This window comes from Terrapene carolina, unplaced genomic scaffold (genome assembly GCF_002925995.2).
Source record: "Terrapene carolina triunguis isolate 2854851 unplaced genomic scaffold, T_m_triunguis-2.0 Scaffold89, whole genome shotgun sequence".
Lineage (NCBI taxonomy): Eukaryota > Metazoa > Chordata > Testudines > Emydidae > Terrapene > Terrapene triunguis.
Genome location: NW_020664440.1, coordinates 30,835,822 through 30,857,771, shown reverse-complemented (window position 1 = coordinate 30,857,771; position 21,950 = coordinate 30,835,822). Strand labels below are relative to the sequence as shown.

Below are 21,950 nucleotides of genomic sequence, written 5' to 3'. Positions count from 1 at the left end.
TGAGATGTGGATTGTGAAATTGACAAGAAGTCAGCAAAGGAGGTGTCTAAAAGGAAGTGAGGGCTCTGAGAGGGATTCAAAGCAAGTATGACTTGCTGTCTTCTGTAAGAGGAGTCCAGGAGTGAAAGGCACAACAAGCAGCACCAGGGTTCCCCCACCAAAGAGGTCTGTCCATTTTCCTTTAAGAACCCCTCTCCAATTTTAACTAGTCTACATTTTTGGTAGCTAGAGCCAAGTGTAATTAACACTCATTTACTTGTGAACATTTCTGTATGGGGAGACCAGGAAGCCCTGGAGAAATGACCCAACTTTATCTTAAAACCAACCACCTGGGTCATTAGCATAAAAACTGCTCTGTACATTGGGGAAAGTCAGCTGAGAACTGAACTGATGTGTTTGGACCACGTTCCAAAGAGAATTAGAAATGCTTCACCACTACGGGAAGTTACAGTGCCTGCTCCCCCAGGAAAAAAAAAAAAAAAAAAAGACAGCTGGGGAAAACAGTTGTGCCATCCCAGCACAAGGGTAAAGCCGATTCCATTGTGAACAGTTCTCCCAGGCAGGGGGATTGAACTGATGTTTGCAGCTCAGCCATGCTGCCCTGCCACAAGGAGCCGTTCATTCAACACCTTAGGAAGACAAACCAGTTGCATTAGCAGCTCCTGGAGCAGCACCCCAAATGACAGAAGGGGAACAAATGTGGCCTTGAATATATTAAAAATATTCTTGTGCACAATACGACATGTATGAGGGTTTCATTCAGGTCTTATCACTCCCATAGATGGGAGCATTTGGAAGGAAGGTGTAAGTCCAGTGCCTTTCGAAGCAAAATTCAAACTGTCCACCAGCTCTCAGGGGTTGTGGATCTTTAGCAGAGTTAGAGGTTGAAATCCAGGCATCTGGCTGCCCATCCCCCCCTCCCCCCTTAAAGGATGCTGGGGAGTCATTCATGTCTGCGTTTGGAGGGGGGCACAAGATGAGGGGGCAGTTCTGCAGGCAGCTCATGCCCTTCTAGCTTCACCTTGATCAAGTGGTTGGCCAGGGCAAACTCCTCGTCATCTAAGAATCCATCTTTGTCCACGTCAGCCAGTTTCCAGATCTTGCCCAGGACAGTGTTGGGCAACTTGGATTTCACCATCTCCTTCTTGGCACTGGCACCTGTGATCTTGCCATTGACAGGTGAGAGGGTGTAGAAGATCTCATCATAGCTGGGCTTGTCCTTTCCTACCACCCACTCAATGTCATCAATGCCCTCACCAGCCCCCTCCCCATAGCCATGGCCAAAGGGCCCATTCATAGTGCCCTCAAAGGCCCCGCCCTTCACCGCCTGGGTGGGCATCTGAGACTCTTCCTGCCGCACCATCACCATGAGCCGGGCAATGTCATTGGCCAGCATGTCGTCCACTGCGTCCAGCAGCTTGGGCTTCAGGAGCTGGAACTTGCTGAAGTCTTGGCTCAGCAGGAGCTCCTGGGAAAGATGGCAGAGATCAGCATTCAGGGTGGTCTTTGGCACTTGGGAGCAGGCTGCTCCCCTATCCTACCCAATAGGCAGCAACTCCAACTCACCCATCAATGCCCACATTTCCCTGCCCCCATTCAGCCATGCCCAGCTGTCCCCCCAATCCCATCCATCCTTGAATCAGGCTGAAATACACCCCCATATGCCCCTAAACCAGGCCATCCCCAACCCATCCCCAGTGCCCACCTTGAGCTGCACCCACTCAAGCCATCTGTCCCCTCCTGGACCACTCCCCCAGCCCCTGGATACAACCCTCATCCCAGACACCCAGGCCTTAGACTTTATAAGTGGTATGTGAAGCACTGTCTGCAGCCACCTATGGAATGGAGGACAGCTTCCAAGTTGCACACTGCACCATGGGGAATGGGAAGTTACTGTCAAGGGCATATGGGGAAAGAAACCTTATTCCTAAGCAAGAAGCCAGGGACTCTCCACATCTATGGAAAGCTGGCAACTTGTTTGGGTCTCCCCAAGAACAGTCCATGGTGTGACCTGCATGGAGGCCTGTTCACCTTCCTTAGGGAGTGGGGTTTAAGTCATCCCAGACAGGGGATTAGCCTATTTTTCCAGGAAGTATTTTAGATGCAGGGAATCCCAAATCCCAGCACCTCTTGCTCTAACCCACTAGACCCCACTCTTCCCAGCACTGGGGACAGAACTCAGGAGTTTTGGCTCCAGGCACCCCATGCTCTTCCCATGAGAATACATTTCCTTTCAGATTAGCCCTGCTCTCAGGAGCCCTAGTCCTGGAGGACAAGAGCACTTTCCCTCCAGGCTACCATAGAAGCCCAGCCACTGCCTTGTACCAGTGCTATGCTGGATTTAACAGTGGCATGGAGGGAATCTCTTGCCCTGCCTTAAACATGAAGTCTTGGCCAAACTCTGAGCTGGAATCACAAAGTCACCTGTGCAGCAGCAGGAGGACCAGGTAAGACAGGGATGGTCCTAATCATCCATAGTGGGGGGGTGGGGCGGCACTAATGGAATTCACTTCCATGCCAGAGGCTAGCCAGATAAGGCCACCAGCAAACAGGAGTCTCTGGGGCATGCGAGAACTTGACCTTAGCTAACATCAGGTGCATCAGTGACTGGGCCTAAATGTCTGATGAAAATTCCTATCAGGATGGCTCAAGGCCCCCCATGTAAACTGCATTTCAGGCCCCACGGCATGACTTCACACCTGCATCTTGCGCAGATTGGGGAAGTCCCCAGGTGAAATCTGATGCTCCCGCTCAATCTTCAAGTAGATCTCGCCCAGGTTGTTCACCAGCTCCTTCTTTCTGCTCTCCTTCCCAAAGACATTGGGCATCTCCTTCTTCAGAGAGCTGATTATGTAGGCATGGACCTAGGGAAAGGAAGAGATGAGCTATGATGCTTGGTTGACAGCATAATGTTCCCACTTCCCCTGCCCTAATACAGACCCCCAATTCCTTCCTAGAGCAGGAAGTAGAATCCAGGCATCCTTGCTCCCAGCCTTACCGCTGCTCTAACTCACTTGACCACACTCCTCTCAGTGCCAGGAATAGAGCCTATGAGTTTTGACTCCCAGTGAGATGCCCTATTCACGCCACAAAACCCATGACTCAATCTCAAAGGTAGTTCCATACATGGGGCAAGTAGCTTTATCCTCACTTTAGCAAGGGGAAACTGAGGTACAGGGGTGGGGAAGGGTCACCCAACAGGGCAGGAACAGAATCACCTAACAGAACCTCCATCAGGTGCTGGGGAAGGAAACTTGATGGATCTAAAGAAGTCAGAAAGGGTGAGGAATTTTGGAGAAGACAGATTATGGAGTAAATTTTTGAGTAAAAGAGGGGGGAATGTAACATGTCTCACGGAGGTAGAAAATGTTTGGAGGATTCTCTTGTTAAACTCTTGCCAGTATATCAGTAGATACAATAAGATCCTTAGTCACTGCCATAAGGCTTTACATATCACTTACCTTCCTGCTTTCAGATGTCCCCTTCCTTTACTGTGTTAAAAAGCAAAGCTCCCATTGTTGGGCCCAGTCATGCAGGCCCTTGTGGTGTGGGGAACTTCCATTGATTTTGATTTTAACACAGGGAGGGTTTGTAGCATGCTTCTTGTTTGTTACTTGCATATGCGTCTTACAAAAAAGAAACTCAATATGTTCATGGAGGATAGGTCCATCAATGGCTACTAGCCAGGATGGGCAGGGATGGTGTCCCTAGCCTCTGTTTGCCAGAAGCTGGGCATGGATCACTTGACTACCTGTTCTGTTCATTTCCCCTGGGGCATGTGGCATTGGCCACTGTTGGAAGACAGGCTACTGGGCTAGATGGACCTTTGGTCTGACCCAGTATAGCTGTTCTTATGTACCCACCAGGGACCACTGCCTCAGATCCCAGCCTGTGGGGAAGCTTAGCCACAGACTGTTGGTCCCCCTCACTCCTGACCTGCAGTGGCAGTGGCTTTGCTTCCCAGCCTCTTGCTCAACATTCCCCATGAAATCCTCCATCTCTATTTAGATATGGGCATTTGAGCATCACAATGGATTTTATCCTCACTACTGAAGTACAGAAGGATTCTCCCCATTTTACAGGTGGGGAACTGGGCAAGTCTCTTCCCTCTGGGCCTCAACATCAGAGCCGGACTTGAACCCAGGTCTCCTAAGTGACAGGTTAGACCTAGTAATTCATTCCCCATGGAACACCAAGTGGGCTTAACTGGCACTAGCCTAGGGATCAAGTTTAAAAGCATCTAAGTTCCTTAAACCCCACTGACTTTCACTGAGACTTCAGTTCCTGAGGCACTCTGATAGTTTTATCCTAAGACTGAATGGGTGATAATGGCCTATGGAGCAGTCATCAGGCCCAAGCCATCAGATATTAAGGTCAGAAGACCCTTGATCTAGCCCAGCCTCTTGCATAAAAGGCCAGACAAAAAGGATGGTTTAATAGTTAGAGCACTAACCTAGGACTTGAGACCGCATTGAGTCTTACCTTGGAGAAGCCACTTTACTGCTCTGATTCAATTTTCCCACCTATAAAATGGGGATAAGTCATACTGGCTCCAGGATGCCACAGGTATATTTAGAATTGTAAGGCACTAAAATAGAGAGAACTTCACCTAGCTATATGGAGCCCATAATTTGTTTGAAGCTATGGAGTTGTTTGGAGCAACATGCAGTCCATTAAGACGCCACTTAATGGAGAACCCACCACATTCCTTGTGGAGTTCTTGCAACAGTCACCCTCACTGGGAAACATTTGCACCTTTCCAGTTTGAATGTCTTGCTTCATCTCATTCAGCCTTTTGCTTGACTGAAGAGCCACCTACTATCAGAAATTTCTTCCTCATGTAGGGCCTTGAAGACTGACAAGTCACCTCTTCGCCCAGGTCTACTGACTGCTGCCACTGTAGCTATGTTGGCAAATCACACCTGTTCTACACAGCTATACTGACCTGCCACCTCATTAGCAGGTTGGTGTGAGCTGCACCTATGCTAAGTGCCAAACAGTGTTACCAGTGTAGCCCATTTTGTGCAGAAGGGCTGGAATGAGCTATACCAACAAGAGCAGTTTTCCCAGTATAGCTGAATGCATACTGGTAGTGCTTAGCCAGTGCAGTAGACCGGTATTCCTATAGTGCTTTGAGTGTAGGACCTGCTTTAGTCTCTGAAGAGTCCTGCTAAGCCAGCAAGACTTGCTCAGGCACATTTCCTGGATTCATTTTTGAGATCTGCTCAAACTTCTCTGCTTTTAGCGCAGCAGTGATTTCAAAGCCTTCTTCCATCTGCAAGGCATGCTGGGATCACAAGGACCTTGGAAGGGTTGGAATGCTTATCAGGTGAAACTGGATTCTTGCCCTTTGGAGGCACAATTCATTTAATGGTAAGATGTCCTCCCCCTTCCCCACATGTTGCTGCACTGGTGGCTTTTATGCCTGCAGTGGTTGTGTGGCAGGACAAGGATGGAGTTTCTGTTGTGGAAATGCTATCCTGCCTGGGGCAGTCTGTCAAACCAGTGCTATTTGGATCAGAGTATAAAAATGACTGAATCCTAAGAGTCAAGTTAGGGGGGAGGGATCAACTTGCAAGTTAGTCACATGCCAGACAGCCTCTCAAACTGCTTTCAAGCCAAGTCGACTAAGCTGGGCAGTCTCTTCCCCTCCCACAAAGTCAGTGGCACAGCCAGGCATTTAACCCAAGTCTTCTGACTCCCACTTGGTACCTTAGTCACTAGCCCACATTGCATCCCAAAGCATCATTTCAGGTGGCTAGTGTACATAGACTTGCTTTGAGGGGTGTAGCCTGGCATGACAGGATTAGACATTCAGTGTAAAGCTTCCCCTCCTGAACTGGTGAGTCTACTGAGAGTAGATGGGGAAATGGCAATCTAAGTGAAATGTCTGCGTCAGTGTCTGAGAGAACAGGTGTGTGCTGGGCATCTCACCTGGTCACTTGAACTAATTAACTCTACAGGGAGAGTTATTACAAACTAGTATCCAAGAAAGATGAATCCAAACTGAAACAGATGCAGAGGAGGACTCTTAGGCTGATCAGGGGAATGAAGAGCAGATCTTACAAAAGGAGGAGACAAAGAGCTGTGCTTGTTTAGCCTTTGAAAAACAAAGGCTGATTGCTCTCTCTAAATACATTTGGTGGTAAACCCCAGGGAGGGAAGAGAGCTATAGAAGCTCAAAGACAATATTGGCACAAGAACAAAGAACAGAAACTGACCAGGAATCCACTGAGGCTGGAAATAAGGAAGGAGATTCTGGAACAGCCTCCCAGTAGGAATAGTAGGGATCAGACAACCTAACTAGTTTGGAGCTGGATCAGTTTGACCAGGATGGGACTACAGCTGCCCACAATAGCAGGGACTGGATAGCCATGACCCAGGTGGTCCCTTCCATTTATGTTCCTATACATCTCTGCTGACTTACATTAAGTTACAGCATGTTTTAAGTACTACAGTCATGGACACAGAACAAGAATTTGATCTGTTAGACTAATCAGAGTTAGGGTTTGAAATTGCACTGATTTTAGAAGGCTGAAATCAAGCAGCAGTTTGGATCTTTGAGAAGCCTAGTGCCAGCTCTGGGTTCAGGAGCTATTTCTGACCCATGTCAATGCTGAACCTTATGATTTCTCTGAAGCAATCAAGGTTTTTACAGCTCCTTCCAGCCAGTTCAAAGAGAAACTGAAAACAGAGCCATAAAAACAGCTGTGTTTCCATAAAGAGCTGCACTTCTCCACCCAGGTTTCGTTTAGCTAGCTAGGCTTATCTGCAAGCAAATAGCTTATCTGCAAGAGTGATGCCTTAAATAGATAATGCCCAGAACAGCGCAGAGTCCTCTGCAAGGTAAAGAGTTTAAAGCCACTGGGATTTAAGGTGGAATTTCCTCAGCATGGCTCAGAAATTTCCATAATCTTTCTCAAAACTTTCCAGCAAAGGATGTTAATCTGAGGGGTTTCCCTACTGTAAAATGCAGCTGTCAGTTAGTAGGCTGTGGCAGAGCCAGGAATAGAACCCAGAATTTCCCTATTCGATCTTATCACAAAACCCATACTTCTGGGACTAGTGTGCCATTAGTTTGAATGGAGTGGTGAGAACAAACCACTGCAGGTTAGCAGGCAGTACAAGCTATGCCTCACCTACTCTTGGATTGGAGCCATGGCTGTTATTGTACTAGGAGCTTGCACTAAATGCCAGATACTATCTGCACCAGTGCAGCATCTACATTAGGGGGTTGTATTGACACAGCTAAAGCAGTGGAAACATGGATTGGGAGTCAGGACTCCTAGGTTCTCTTCCAGCTCTGGGGGGACATGTGGTCTAGTGGGTTAGAGCAGGGAGCTGGAGACAGCACTGGTGGTTGCTATTCCCAGGGCTACTGTTAAACTGCTATGCAACCTTGAGTGAGCCCCTACCCCTCTTGGTGTCTCTTCCCACCCTGTGGATATCCAGGCTGAGCTCTGTGGAGCAGTTATTGTCTCATTAGGGCTCTCTGCAGTGAATAGTGTAATGTCTCCCCCTCCCCCATCTTTGCTAGGGACTCTGATCTCAATCTGGGAGGGGGGGGAGAGGTGCCTGCAGACACCTGGCACATCCCTGCACTTGGTCAGGGGAACTCTGAAATGCTGCATTAATGCTAGTGAAGTATCACCCTCGTTCAGAGAAGGCTTCATCTAGACCGAATCCCACCCATGTAGCAGTGTCTGTGGCTCACTAGAGGGAATGCTTGGGACACCGTACCTTGGCTAGCCTGGCTCTCTTGATGAGGTCATTGAGCTTGCGGAGTGCAGCATTCCTGGGGAGGGACTGGATATCTTTGAAGAGATCCTGCTCTTCTGCTTCAAAGAGCTTCCTGTTCTCAGGGATGAGGAGTGGCTGGGACCAGAAGGAGCCAATGTAGACCCGCACCACCTCTGGGGTGTTTATGATCTTCCCCAGTGACCACATGAGGGCACCGTAGACCCGCATCAGCTGTTGTGTCTCAATCTGGTCGGCTTTGTTCAGCACCACCCGGATCTTGTCCTCGTGGTTCTTCAGGGCCTTGATCACTTCTGAAAACTCATCTGAGATGTCCAGCTTGTGAGCATCGAAGAGGAGGATAATACGGTCCACACGCTCTGCGAACCACTCCAGTACCGCTGCAAAGTCATAACCTGCAAGAGAGGGATGTTTTTACACAAGGACTGCAGCTAAGGCAGCGGCCTGAGAGGACAGCATCAACTTGGGACTCTGGATCTACACTCCCAGCCCTGTCACTGACCCTGACAAATCATTGCCCCCCATGCCTCAGTTTCCTCTCACATCTTGGTCTTATTTGTGTTGGGGTTGCACCTAGGAGCCCCAACACCAGCCATGGAACAGAAGTTGTGCTATGCACTACACAAACTGCCTCAGAGAACTTCCAATCAAAGTCATTTATTAGATTGCACACTTTGGATCAGGGACTGAATTGTGCCCACCACCTAGCACAACAGGATCAGATGAACTACCACCAGTCAGTGCAAGCTATATTACACATCCAGGAAACTGAATGTTCCAGAACCCCAACATATGCCACAGGATTAGATAGGTGAAGTGTTGATGCTGAGCTCTCCACACACTATTTTCCCAAGCTTAGATCTCAAAGATCTTCAGAAAGATCTCATTACCCCTGGTTTAAAGATAAGGGAAAGTTTAAGGCCAGAAGGGACTATCATATCATCTAGTCTGGCCTCCTCTCTATCAGGAGATTCAGTTTCACCAGATACCCCTATACCAGACCGAACAATTGAGTTAAACCAAAGCATTTCAGCCCTCAGGAGATGAACCTGTTGTGAGCCCCAGTCAGAAAACAAGAGGAAACCAAAGGGCTGTCAATGCCAGAGGCCCCTGCAATGGCAGGGAATTGCTGCAGTGAGACACCTAGTGATATCAGCAGATGACCCATGCTGCAGAAGGCAACTTCTGCCTGCACAAGGCCCACCCCTCCCCCCATTTCTGCAAATCTGACCTGGAAGGGAGGAAAGTGTCTTGTCCCAGGATCAACCAGCAGGCCAGTGGCCAACCTAGGAATAAAGCTCTTTGGAGCAGGAACTGTGTTGACAGGGTCTGGTCCATGATTGGGGCTCCTACACATTACAGATCTCCCAAGTCCCAGGCCTGTGCTTTGGCCACTAGGCTGTTAGTGTCAGCAGAAATAGTGGTTACCACAGGAATGACTGAGCATTCTCCACATTCCTGAGACTGAAAACCCTCCTGGAACTGCAAACCCCATGCGAGTGAGTCTGCAATCAGACTCTGTAGCAGGAGCATGGCCTGCTACTTTAACTTCTAGTAATGCTGGAGATAGTGCTGTACAGCTGCTACCTGCAGTAGCAGATGCACTCCAGTCTAAGAAATCTTGCTTCCAGCAGTGCAGTGCCATGTGAACACAGGATGCCCCAAGCAGATATGCAAGTTACACAAGAATTGCTTAGCGCAAAGTGCTGCCACCTCTGGAGTGAAGGCACTGAACAGCACCCAGCAACACTATGCAAACATATCCCACACACTGCAAGGGAGGGATTTTTGTAAAGGTTGATGTAGTTACTGAAGTTAGGATCTTGCTAGGACAACAAACTTAACACCCTACAATTGTCTTCACAAAAGGATTGTCTCCCATTTGTGAGCCAGCTAAGCTTTGCTCCCCATCTCATCTGGGAAACTGCACCTACTGCCACAGAGCTCACTAACTGCACCTCAGGGTGAGAACTAGAGCTGGACAAGGACTTTTTGGTCCATTGGCAATTTTGAAGAGAAACTTGTTTTGGGTTGAACTAAGTGTCTTGAATTTTAATAAGCTTCAAGGAAATTGAGAAAGGACATTGAAGTGTTTTGTTCAAACAGTGTTTGAGTCAGATTTTTTTTTTTAAAACAATGCAGCAAAACTGCCATGAAAGCTTCTCAGAGAAGATATTACCGCACCCACCCGGTCTTATGAATTTGTGAAACATGTTATTGAATTTGCATTTTCACTGAAAAAAGTTTGACAAAAAAATCACCCACATCTACTTATAACTAGGGTTACCATCTGTCTGGGTTTCCCTGGACACATCCAGCTTTTTCAGCTTTAAATGGCCGTCCGGGGGGATTTCTAATAAAGTAGAAATGTCTGGGATTTCCCCCTTTCCCTCATGCAGAGTGTGGCACGGCTGATTGGACGGCTGGGCCTGATTGAAAGCCGCTCACAGCCACTGGGGCCTCTAGCAGCCAGAGTCCCTCCCCCTCCCCCGCTCCCTTCTCCCCCACAGAGCAGTGTGGAAGTGTTTGGCTGCACGAGGAGCTCGCAGCTCTCCCTCAGCCTCATGCGGGGGCTGTCAGGAGAAGGGGGTGTAGAGAACGGTTGGGGCAGGCCAGGGACAGGGAACGGGGGATTAGATAGGGGGTGGGGTCCTGGGGCAGTTAGGGTGGGGAGGTCTCAGGAGAGGGCAGTCAGGGGACAGGTAGGGGGATTCTGAGGGGGGGCAGGAAGTGGGAGGGGGCAAGGCTAGGGCAGCACCCCGTGTCCTCTTTTTTGATTGTTGAAATATGGTAACCCTACTTATAACTCAGGGAAAGTGCCACCTACCTAGGGCCCCTAGGCCCTAACTAAGATCACAGCACCTTTGTGCTAGGTGCAGTACAGTGAGAGCCTCCTAGGCCCAAGTCACAGCTTGAGCCTGGCTGCATGGCAGCCATATTACCACCATACTGGTCTGCAAAACAATCCAATGTCACTGTTCGCAAGGCAGGAAGGACTACTCATGCTGACTTTCAACACCCCCTCCCCCCCATCAAAAATAAAAAAGGGATTCTTTTTGGCTTAATTGGCTTGTGAATTGCTTGTTGGCTAGTAGCTTTTTTTTTTGATTGGCTCTGGGCAAGGAGGGGAGAATCAGGGGTGCACAGCAGTCCCACCACAGTCCAGACTGCACGCTGGGGATCTAGTCAGAGTGTCGGGGTTCTTAGGGATTGGCTTGTTTTGAAATGGGATTAGCTGGATTTTTGGCTTATTGTGAAAGTCAGGGTGCTTATTTACCGTGTGAAAGGTGGCAGCTGTGCTCTCTTCTCCTGTAACATCCTTTATTTGTGCATTTGGAGAGACATCAGGATGCCTACATTTAAATCTTTTTCACTAAAAAGGTGTAATTGCATACCAGGCAGACTCCATGATCAGCCAGCAGAATCTCTACATACGAGAGAATTGTTGGTTGGGGTTAAGACATTGAACTGGGACCCTCAGATCATAATGGTCCCTTCTGACCTTAAGTCTATGATTCCCAAACTCTTCTACAGACTCCATGTTACTTTGGCCAAGTCCTTTCTCCTGTGCCTCAGCTCCCTCCCTCCCTCCGGGTAAATAATAATCCTTTGTCTATTTGGACTGAGTTAGAAACTCTGCACACTAGATGCTGTATCTCAGTGGTTTACAGTCTTGGTTTGTGGACCCCTACAAAATTTTAAAAGGCGGCAGACCCATTTGGAAATCTATTGTGTATATATTGCTGAATTCTATTCAGTCAGTTTTCAGTTTAAGTCTTTCATGGACCCCTCAATGTGCAGATCACATATTGAAAGCCACTGCTATATATATATATATATATATATTATATATATAACACAGTATCTAAGGGTTACTGTAATACAAGTGTAAAACAGATGTTAGATCCTCTGCACAGAGGAGAGAGTTAACCTTTAGCCACTCATTCAATAAAGAAGAGTCACTTCAGTCATCACTCCCCTTCCCATATTTAAAGGCCTCAATCTCTAATGCCTTTAGCCTCTCACCTCATGAGGCAGGGCAGTACTATTATCCCTATTGTACAGATAGTGGCAGAGACTGAAGGACTTGCCCAAGGTCACATGGGAGGTCTGAGCTGGGAGACCTGGGTTCAACTCCCAAGTCCTAAGATAGCTCCCTAAGCACACTACACCATCCATCCTTCCTCTCCAGGACAGCATGGAGAAGTGATACTGACTTCGCTCTTGAAGTCGAGACTAACAATCCATCCTGAGAATTGCCAGCATTCAGCTGTATAAGTGTTTTGCTAAATGCTAGCATACTTTTTATAAAGTGACTCAAATCTCAGTCTCCTGAGAATAAAGTCCTTTAGCTAGTGTGACTGTGGCAAAGACAGATTGGTAGTTTCTGGGGCTTTCAGAGGGACTCAACAGTATTCACTATTAAGAAGAGTCCTCAATCGATCATTCTAAGCAGCAGCCCTACTGCTATGCAAAGTATGTTGACACTATCTGATTTTTCCCCTCTCTTCATCCACAGGCCTCAGCACTTCACAAAGGAAGCACTCATTTTACAAATAGGGAAATTGAGGCACAAATGGGGGGGGGAGGAGGATGACTTCTCCAGGTCTCACAGTAGGCCAGGGGAAGAGCTAGGAACAGAACCCAAGTCGGAGTCCTAATCCAGTGTGCCTGCCCACTAGATTATATTGCCTGCCCTAAGCTCAAAAACTCAGACTAAATTTCAGAAGAGGTGGCATTGGTAAGCATCCTACAGCATTTACACTTCTTGCCCTTCTAGAGCACTTCAAATACAAAGGCTCCATATACCTGGTATCAAGAAAGGAGTGATGTGATGTACTCCAGAGTCAATTTGTACGGCAATAGTGCCTAAAGGGCCTGCACCAGCTGAGATCAAGATTGCCTCATTGTGCCTAGACACCCCTGACTTAGAGCTTGCAGTGTACAGAGAGTAGAGGGGAAACCAGACACAGGGGAAGGCACTTGTCACAGATCACAGCGAAGATCACTGGCAGCACTAGGAATAGGACCCAGGAGTCCACTCCAGTGACTAGAGCAAGGCAACTGGACTGTTACCTCCCCCAGATTCAAAGACAGAGCTTCTCAAGTTTTTAGTTGCACAGCAGAATGGAATCCCTTATGTCATGGGAGAATGACAGTTGCCTCCCCCTCCATGTGGCTGTGTACACGGGATTGGAGTGTAAGTACTCTAAAGTCCATTGCTCTGCTGATGAACTATTTACTCAGACTGGTCAAATGAGTTCAATTTACTGAAAACGGGAAGTAACCAACCGTGTAGTTCTGCAGAAGCCAAAGGGGAATTCTGTCCTTTAAGAGCAAACACTATGAACAAGCCAATATACCAACAGCTGCCAGTTGCTCTGGAGGAACCTCAAAAGGCAGAGACCTGCATTGTATCAGCACTGCCGACTCACAAGAGGTCATTTCTTAAAGCAGGGGTCCCCAACGTGGTGCCTGCGGGCACCACAGCACCCACTGAGGCATCCATGTGCGCCCGCCTGCTGGCGGCCGAAAAAGCAGCTGCTGAAATGCTGCCGAGAAGCGGCAACGTCAAGAAGTGCTACTGCTGAAATGCCTCAGCGGCGATGCCTCTTGACATTGCTGCTTCATGGTGGCATTTTGGCAGCTGCTTGTCCAGCAGCCACAGTCCTCGGCAGCTAGTCGTCCGGCGCCCGCCCCATGGAAAAGGTTGGGGACAACTGTCTTAAAGCCTTGGCTCCCAGAACCATATTATACAACACTCCTTAAAGTCTCATGGTCTTCATGGTTAGAAGGGAGAGTTTGAAAGTAGGACTACTAAAGCCTCAAGCCCGATGACAAACAGATCTGTCTTAAAATCTCAGGATTTCTTGAAGCCCCAGCCTACTTTTCCAGTGCTTGGGCTGGTCACTTACATACTGGAAGTTATATTGTGAATAATCTGGCTTTCTTGACAGCTACAAGCCATCCTGTTTTGTATGACCAACTGGTTTTAGAAGTTTGGGGTAATCTTATTTACTACAAAGTACAATACACATTAAGGCCAATGTAAAAAACCAAGGGTTGCTGAAGTTGTGGCAGTATGGCTAGTGGTAAGGACAGGGGAATCAAGTCAGGACACTTGGGTTTTATCACCAGCTCAGCCAAATTCACTATACTGGGACCTTTGGCAACATAAGCCTGAGAGTACACCCCCCCTCTTATGGGAGATCTGGAGGTTTAACCTGCACAGAACATGGATAAGGCATTATGCCCCTCTAAAGCAAGGCAGAAAGAATGCAGCCCTTTAGAGGCCTGTCTGTTGTGTTGTGTGCTCCCTTGCTGCTGAACCACACCTGACAGGTACAATACACAGTGCTGTGACAATCTTGACCTGACATATTTCCCCACAGAGGAAAGCACTCAGTATTACCATATTCTGGTGAGTACAGGGTGCATTGTGCAGGTGGGGAGAGAACCAACCTATCTGCCTAGACTCACATTACAAGACATTAGTCAATTGCAGAGTCAGGAATGGAGAGAATTGGAGATCAGCACTCCTACAATACATGAGGAATGTTAGACACATTCCAATCCCACAGCTGCTTGTGAATCAGCAAGTCTGATCCCTACTATGGGTCTGCTCTTTTTTAAAAAAAGAGAAAAAAAAAGAATGTTTTAAGAAACTTCTCCTTTAACAACTCCAGGAGGAAGTTGTGGCCTGTTTGGTCAAATGTGGAACTTTCTCCCACAGCCTCTCAGTTGCTCCTGGGTAGAGCACAATTAGAGGTTAAGAAAAGTCATGGACACTGCATGGGACTGTTCAAGGGGAGCAGATTTGTCTTTGCTTCTCCTGTGAGTGGAGCAATGCAATCTATAGGTAAGGTTGGGTTATATCATGGTGACAAGGAACACAAGTAAATTGTGTGCCATGGCTGGCAAGTTTTGCCAAGTAGGGTTTATGGAAAGTCCTTGCCTTCCCCTTGACAGAAATTCAAGCAGAATCAGTGGCCCACAAACTTCCCATGTTTCTGCAGAACTGTAAGTTTTCAGTGTTGTAGCCATGTTGGTCCCACAATATTAGAGCTCTGTGTAAGCTTGAAAGGTTGCCTTTTTCCACCAATAGAAGTTGGTCCAATAAGGATTACCTCACTGACCTTGTCTCAACTGTAAGAGACCTGTGTATCTATCAAGTCCATTATCCTATTCCCCACTTTCCACCCCCAGTAGCCTGCAAGCTTTTGAATTGGATGCTAGAGACAGGACAGTCCTTGATCCACTGAGACCTGATCTAGTTGAGCATCCACCTATTGTCTCTTGTCCTTTGCTTGTATTTTTAGGGGCAGGGATCTTTGAGCTGTTTGTGTACAGTACCTGGCATAATGGGGTCCTGTCCATGTCTGGGGCTTTGGGTACTACAAGAAAAGCTGATAATGTAACAACTGAAGGTTCTCCCTGGGCACATAAGTGACTCTTGGAACTCTGCTAGGCTCCTTACGTGACACCAAGTTCCACAGGAAACTACATTTTTAGAGGAGTTTCTCCTTTCATTTTGAAATTTGCTGCTCCTCATTCAGTGATCCCATTTCTGGCTAGCCAGAGCTGTTATCTTCTCTGTTATTATACAGGACAGGAGACTATATCATGTAGTAAACAAGCTGCAGTGCATTATGCATTGTAATAAGTTACTCTGCCACTTTGCAATGTAGTTTAATAAAGTGTTACAATGTAGGTTTTTAGGGGTTTTTTTGCATCCTGCAATTGGTCACTTGGTAGGCTCATCTCAAGTTCCTGGGTGGTTCTGCTTGATTTCTCACATCCAGGGCTCCCCCAAAAATGTGCTGCATTTCAGAGTAACATTTTCATCAGAGGCTGAAGTAACTGCCTTATCTGTGGGCAGGGCCTTGAAGTTAACACTGGCAAAGCTAGTTTCAGTGGTGAATGGTGGAATGTTACAAGGGGGAAGATGTTCCAAAGGTATGTAGCTATGTTTGTGCAACAGATCCTAGAGGTGCTAGACACTACAGCAGTGATCTCCAACCTTTTTATGCCAAAGATCACTTTTTAAATCTAAGGGCAACCCAGGATCCATCCCACCCCTTCTCTGAGGCCTGGCCCACCTCACTCCATTCCCCCCACCCTGCCTGTTGCTTGCTCTCCCCCACCCTCACTCACTTTCACCGAGCTGGGTAGGGGGTTTGGGAGGGTGTGTGGGCTCTGGGCTGGGGCCAAGGGGTTTGGAGTGTGGGAGGGGGCTCTGGGCTGAGCCTGGGGTAGGGGTTGTGGTGCAGGAGGGGGTGAGGGGTGCAAGCTCTAGGAGGGTGTTTGGGTGCAGGAGAGGGTCCAGGGTTCTGGGATGGGGTCAGGGCTGGGGGTGCAGGCTCCATGAGGGAGCTCAGGGCTGGGGTGCAGCCTACTGGGCAGCCCTTACCTCTGGCAGCTCCCATAGGTAGTGCAGCATGGCTGCGGCTAAGGCAGGCTCCCTACCTACCCTGGCCCCATGCTGCTCCTGGAAGGGACCAACACGCCCCAATGGCCCAGAGGGAGGGGGGAGGTCAGTGGGCATGTGGCTCTACACACTGCCCCTCTGCAAGGACCACCCCTGCAGTTCTCCTGGCCAATGTGAGCTGCAGGGGTGGTGCTTTCAGGCAGGAGCAGAGGGAGACCCCTGCCCCCCCTCTACCCCAAGGGCTGCACTGGGTGCTTCTGGGAGTGGTGTGGGGTAGTCAGGGAGCCTGCCTTTGTGGCAGCCACACTGCACTGCTGGAGATTGCAATCGACTGGGAGATCCTCTAGGATTGACTAGTCAATCATGATTGAACAGTTGGTGACCACTGGGCTACAGGGGCTACAGACCCCTTTGATTTGCTCCCAAAGGCAAAACCAAGTGGAGAGTAACTGGCTGTAGCATCTTGAGCTGACCGCTATACAGCACCACCCCCACGCCACACACACCCCATCCCACGCTATTCAAAAAAAAAAAAATCACTGATGGATGTTTTCTTCAGGGCCAGCCTACACAAAAAGGCTCTCCCTTGGTGTTGGGAAGCCCTTGTTCAACTGGCTTTTCCCCTTACAAAGGGGTTCATATTTGTTTAACAAGCAGTCTCTACTCTATTAATGGTGCTGCCAAGTACTGTACTGGTGCATTAGAGGCCCCAGAATTCACTGGTACAAGTCAGAGGTAGAATACAGTTTATGCAGCAAGCCATGAGTTGCAGAGGGCAGCCAAATTCAGCTGTTTAAAAATTTCATCTTAGGCATTGTCCAAAACCCCAACACAGCCACCAATGTGAACTTCCAAGATAAGCCATGCACACCAGGGCAATAGGATCTGCATTGAGGCAGATACACCAGCTGCTAAGACCCCCCCCCAAAGTGAATGACTCTCCCCATAAGGAATCCTACAGTTTATTCCTGTAAGGTCTTGAGGCCCCAAAATTCAGATCAGGGCCCCTTTGTGCAAAGTCCTAGATAGACTCAGTCCATATCCAGAGGATTTCACAGAGGCTAAACCAGGGGTTGGCAACCTGCGGCATGTGTGCCAAAGGCAGCACGTGAGCTGATTTTTACTGGCATGCTGGCCAGGATCCCAGTGGCCAAGACCCCAGCTGGCAGCCGGAACACCAGACCACAGCCTGCTGCCAGTTTGGGGTTCTGCCTGCTGGCGTAGTGTATTAAATTTCTCCCCGTAGGAATGTGCTACTTGCGGAGCACCAGGACTGGCAGCCGTAAGTAGCACACCGTAAGTAGCACATTCCTATGGGGAGAAATTTAATACACTACACCCAGGTAGGGAAGGCTGTGCCTCCCCAAACAGCCTGCCCACTATCTGCCCCCTCCCACTTCCTGCCCCCCGAACCCCTGACCCACCCCCCCCCCCCTGCTCCTTGTCCTGACTGCACCCTCCTGGGACCCCCTGCCTATCCCCCTCAGAATCCCCACCCATCCAGCCCCCCCACTCCTTGTTCCCCAACTGCCCCCTGGGACCCCACCCCCCATCCAAGCCCCCCAGCTCCCTGTCCCCTGACTGCCCTGACCCCTATTCACACCCGACAAGCCCCCCCCGGGACTCCCATGTTCATCCAACCACCCCTGTTCCCAGTCCCCTTACCATGCCACTCAGAGCAGTCAGGACTGGCAGCCCCAAGTAGTACACCATAAGTAGCACATTCCTATGGGGGAGCAATTTAATATACTACACCTGGCCCCACTCAGCCCATGACAGTCTGGAGTTCTCAAAAAATGCTCTTGCACCCTTATCAAAAGTTACACTACAATTAGCTTAAAAACTTGAAAACTTAAAGTTTGTATATTACAGTAATCATTAAAAAAGTATGATGTTAATACATAGGTTTGATGAAACAAAGTAGTTGTACTTATGTGCCTGTGCTTAATTTGTGTTTGATGATTTACCTTCTAAAAAAATTCACATGTCTTGCACCCCTAGAAAGGGCATCTTGCACTGCCAGAGGGTGCATACACCCCAGGTTAAGAACCACTGCACTAAACTGACAAGATCTGCATTTTAAATTTAGTTTTAAACGAAGCTTCTTAAACATTTTGAAAACCTTGTTTACTTTACATACAATAGTTTAATTATAGACTTAGAGAGCTCTAAAAACGTTAATGTATGACTGGCATGCAAAACCTTAAATTAAAGTGAATAAATGAAGACTCGGCATACCACTTCTGAAAGATTGCCGACCCCTGGGCTAAACTCATGTAGCAGCATACTTTCTACCATTTCTGGTTGGCTCAGACTCCACCCCCTGCTGGTGGATGAGCTGGCCTCACTTATTCACATCTTTTCTGGCTGGACTACACCACTAGGGCATGAAGCCTTTAGGCAACTTCAACAGATACAGAACATTAGAGTATATCTCCTCAGCAACCTCAGTTACCATGAGTGCATCAAACCTCTTTTCTACGTTGACATCCCATAGAACAGGGGTTCTCAACCTTTCTTTCTGAGGCCCCTCCAGCATGCTATAAAAATTCCATGGCCCACCTGCACCACAACTGTTTTTCAGTTTTGATTAAAACCAGGGCCAGCATTATGGGGTGGCAAGCAGAGCAATTGCCCAGGGCCCCATGCCACAGGAGGCCTCGCAAAGCTAAGTTGCTTGGACTATGGCTTCAGTCCTGGGCAGTGGGGCTCAGGATTCAGCTTTCTGCCCTGGGTCCCAGTGAGTCTAATGCTGGCCCTGCTCTCTGGTTTATTTTGGTGGACTCCCTGAAACCTGCTTACACCCCCCCCCCGGGGTCCCCAAAGCTGTGGTTGAGAACTGTTGCCATAGAATATGAAATCAAGAGGTCAAGATCTCAGTACTTATCTTAAGGTGCACCGTGGCCTGGACCCAGGGCATGAGAAGGCTGTCTAAAATTCCTGGATGGAGACCCACTTCTGTTCCTCTGGCCCAGTGGAATTCTCCACATTCTCACTTGTGCAGGAGACAGCTTTTTGGAGGTTAGTCTGAGATTGCAGAACGAACTCTCCCAAGAGCAAAGGCACATCCCAAATCTCACCACCTTCCACTCTAAGTGCAAGGTGCATCTCTTTGCCCTGCCTTCTTTAATGAAGATTATCCTTCAAAACCCTTCACTGTGATGCCTACAATAAACTTGACAATGGTTAGGCCACTGGCGTGCTGAGTCCACTACCCATCATGCTGACCAATACCAACTTAATGTTTCTTTGAACTCCTGTGCTAATCCCCATCTGTTCAGCTCTTTGGGGCTAGGACCAGAAAGGATGAAAGAACACGTGACAGATGTTCGTCCTATTGCCCCAAAATCACCACTATACTATTGGAGCACCTTCAGTGGTTAAGCAAGAACCTATGCAGAAGAGCTTACAATCTAAACAGACAAGACAGTAAGTGTGGGGAAGGGACTGCCCTGGACCAAAAGGTGTTCAGCAGCAGGGAACTGAATTCATATCTGACTGCCAGTCCAGTGCTTGGTCATCACACCAACTCAAGATCATTTGAAGTATACTTATGTTAGAATATTAAGCCATGCACAGGACTTAGATCCCCACAGCACCTCTGTAGCTGCAAAAGACAGCCTTCATATATGTTCACCCTTCCTACTCCACAGTTATGTGGACTGGATTTGTTTTTGGTTTGAGCAATGCTCTTACAACACAGAATAGAAGTTTGCATGTAGCAGACTCCAGATTTCCTGTGACTCAGCAAGACCCACAATGGAAGGCAATACTGTGCAGAACAGTTATGTAAATCAGGAACAGAAAGTTAAGCAAGCTACGCTAAAAGCGGTTCTAAACACCAAGTTCCCAGCTGACCTGTGCATTCTTGAAATGCTCTGATATGCACTTATGCCTTAGCAGTATTGTCAGAGACCAGGGAAGCCAGGATTCCTGAGTCTAAATTCCCCTGCTGAGTCAAGAGTAAATTACAGCTCTCTACAACTTCCAGTCTCAGTTCTGCCACTGAAAACTTGGCAGACCTTCACAAGAAAGTGTTAGCCAGTATCAGGTAGAAGTAGATCAAGCCAGCCTCTCTGCATAGCAGTCCAGCACTAATCAAAGCTCTTTACAGGCAGACTATCCAAGGGCATTCATTTGCTTCAGACCACATGGGGTGGAAAGGATGCAGGGCCACTCACTCTAGAATGTGGGTTTAATCCCTAGCCAAGATTATGGGAAATCACTAGCATCTGAGGTGAGAGGAGTTGGTGGGTCTGAGCCCATGAACAAGGTGCGTGTCTAAGTCACACAACAGAACTGCTGGTTGTGTCAGCAAGTCCACCCATGTCTGCCCCTTCATAACCTTAGAAGATGATCTCTTCCTAGTCCACCTTCCCTGGAAAGTAAAGATTATGCTTCAGTTTTCCCACTTATAAAGCCAGAGAGAACAGATAAAGCAGCTTTCCCCAAGGTCACAGAGTCTGGAAATTGAAGCCAAATATCTTGCACCCTGTCCAGCACTTTAACCACAGGGACAGCATAGGGCACAGATGAAGTTACCACTCCTGCCTATGAAGAAAACTCCTTAAACCATTATGGCAGGCATTTCAGAAATACCTGAGAACAGGACTGAAATCTCAAGAGCACCTAATCTGGCACCTTTCATGCAACTAAGGTTCAAGACTCCTCCAACAGAAGGAATGCTAATTGGTTAAGATCTGAACACTGGGGAGGATTTAGACTGGATAAAGGCTATTTTCCATGCAGCAGATGGCTCCTCCAATGAGTATTCCTCTGGGGCAACACACCATGAACAGTTCTAATCAGCTGAGAAAACTCTACATTAATAGTGACTGTTTCTGGGGCCATACTTGGTCAGATCACCTTATTTTAAGACAAGATGGGACCATCAGAATAGCTCATATAGTGTGACCTCTTGTGTACCACAGGCCATTAAACTTCACCCCAAATACCCTTATGTTGAGTCTGATGACTTCAGTTAAACTAAAACATTTCAGTCCTCATGTTCTGTGTCTGGGACAGAAGTCTCCTGAGACCAAGACTGTGGCCACACTACAGAACTCACAGCTGTGCCATGGCAGAGGTGCTACTGCAGATGCTCTAAGCTGATGGGAGAGAGCTCTCCCCTCAGCATAATTACTCCAGCCCCCTCATGAGCAGTGATAGCAATGTTGTAACACCACCCACACCAGTGCTTAGGTCAGTGTAACTTAAGTAGTTCAGAGGGATGGCTTATTCACACTCCTGAGTGACATACCCACGAGCTGTAGTGTGTATATAGCCCAAGGCCCACCAATGCCTGAGGCCCTTGTGACAGCAGGGAATTAGGTGAGACATTAGGTGATCTCAGCAGGTTATCCAGACCCCTTGCTGCAGAAGGCCAAAAAACCTCAAGGTCCATGATAATCTGACCTAGGGGAAATTCCTTTTCTACATCAAATCTGGTGATCAGACAGACAGACCCTGGCGTGTGTGAGCACATGCTAGCCAGGCAGCTAAGTCAGGATTCTTTGTACCACCTGAAAGCACCATTCCAGCCTCTCATGTCTGAAGTCCTCATACCCTCAGTCATTGCTTGGACTGCATACACACCGTCCTGACATGTAGGAATTTATACCAAGTGCAACAGTCTCTATAAAGGGAACAGGTGAAGATAAATAGGCCACCTAGCAGCCTGAGACTAGAAGCCATCAGCTATGGAGAATCACAACTATGTACCTGCATCATTAGCACAGGCTTCCCCCATGCAAGCCATACCTGA

At 48.1% G+C, this 21,950-nt stretch overlaps 1 protein-coding gene across 1 annotated transcript in view; it reads right to left on the bottom strand.

Annotated features, from left to right (window-relative positions):
• Window positions 1–480: 480 nt before the first annotated feature.
• Window positions 481–21,950, bottom strand: part of EHD1 (EH domain containing 1) — a 30,855-nt gene continuing 9,385 nt past the window's right edge. Inside the window, exons 3-5 of the mRNA XM_024193587.3 lie at window positions 7,741–8,153; window positions 2,700–2,864; window positions 481–1,468 (exon numbers count right to left, since the gene is read on the bottom strand). Coding sequence (XP_024049355.1) covers window positions 944–1,468; window positions 2,700–2,864; window positions 7,741–8,153 — 1,103 coding nt within the window. The 3' untranslated portion in view covers window positions 481–943. The remainder of the gene's footprint in view (window positions 1,469–2,699; window positions 2,865–7,740; window positions 8,154–21,950) is intronic.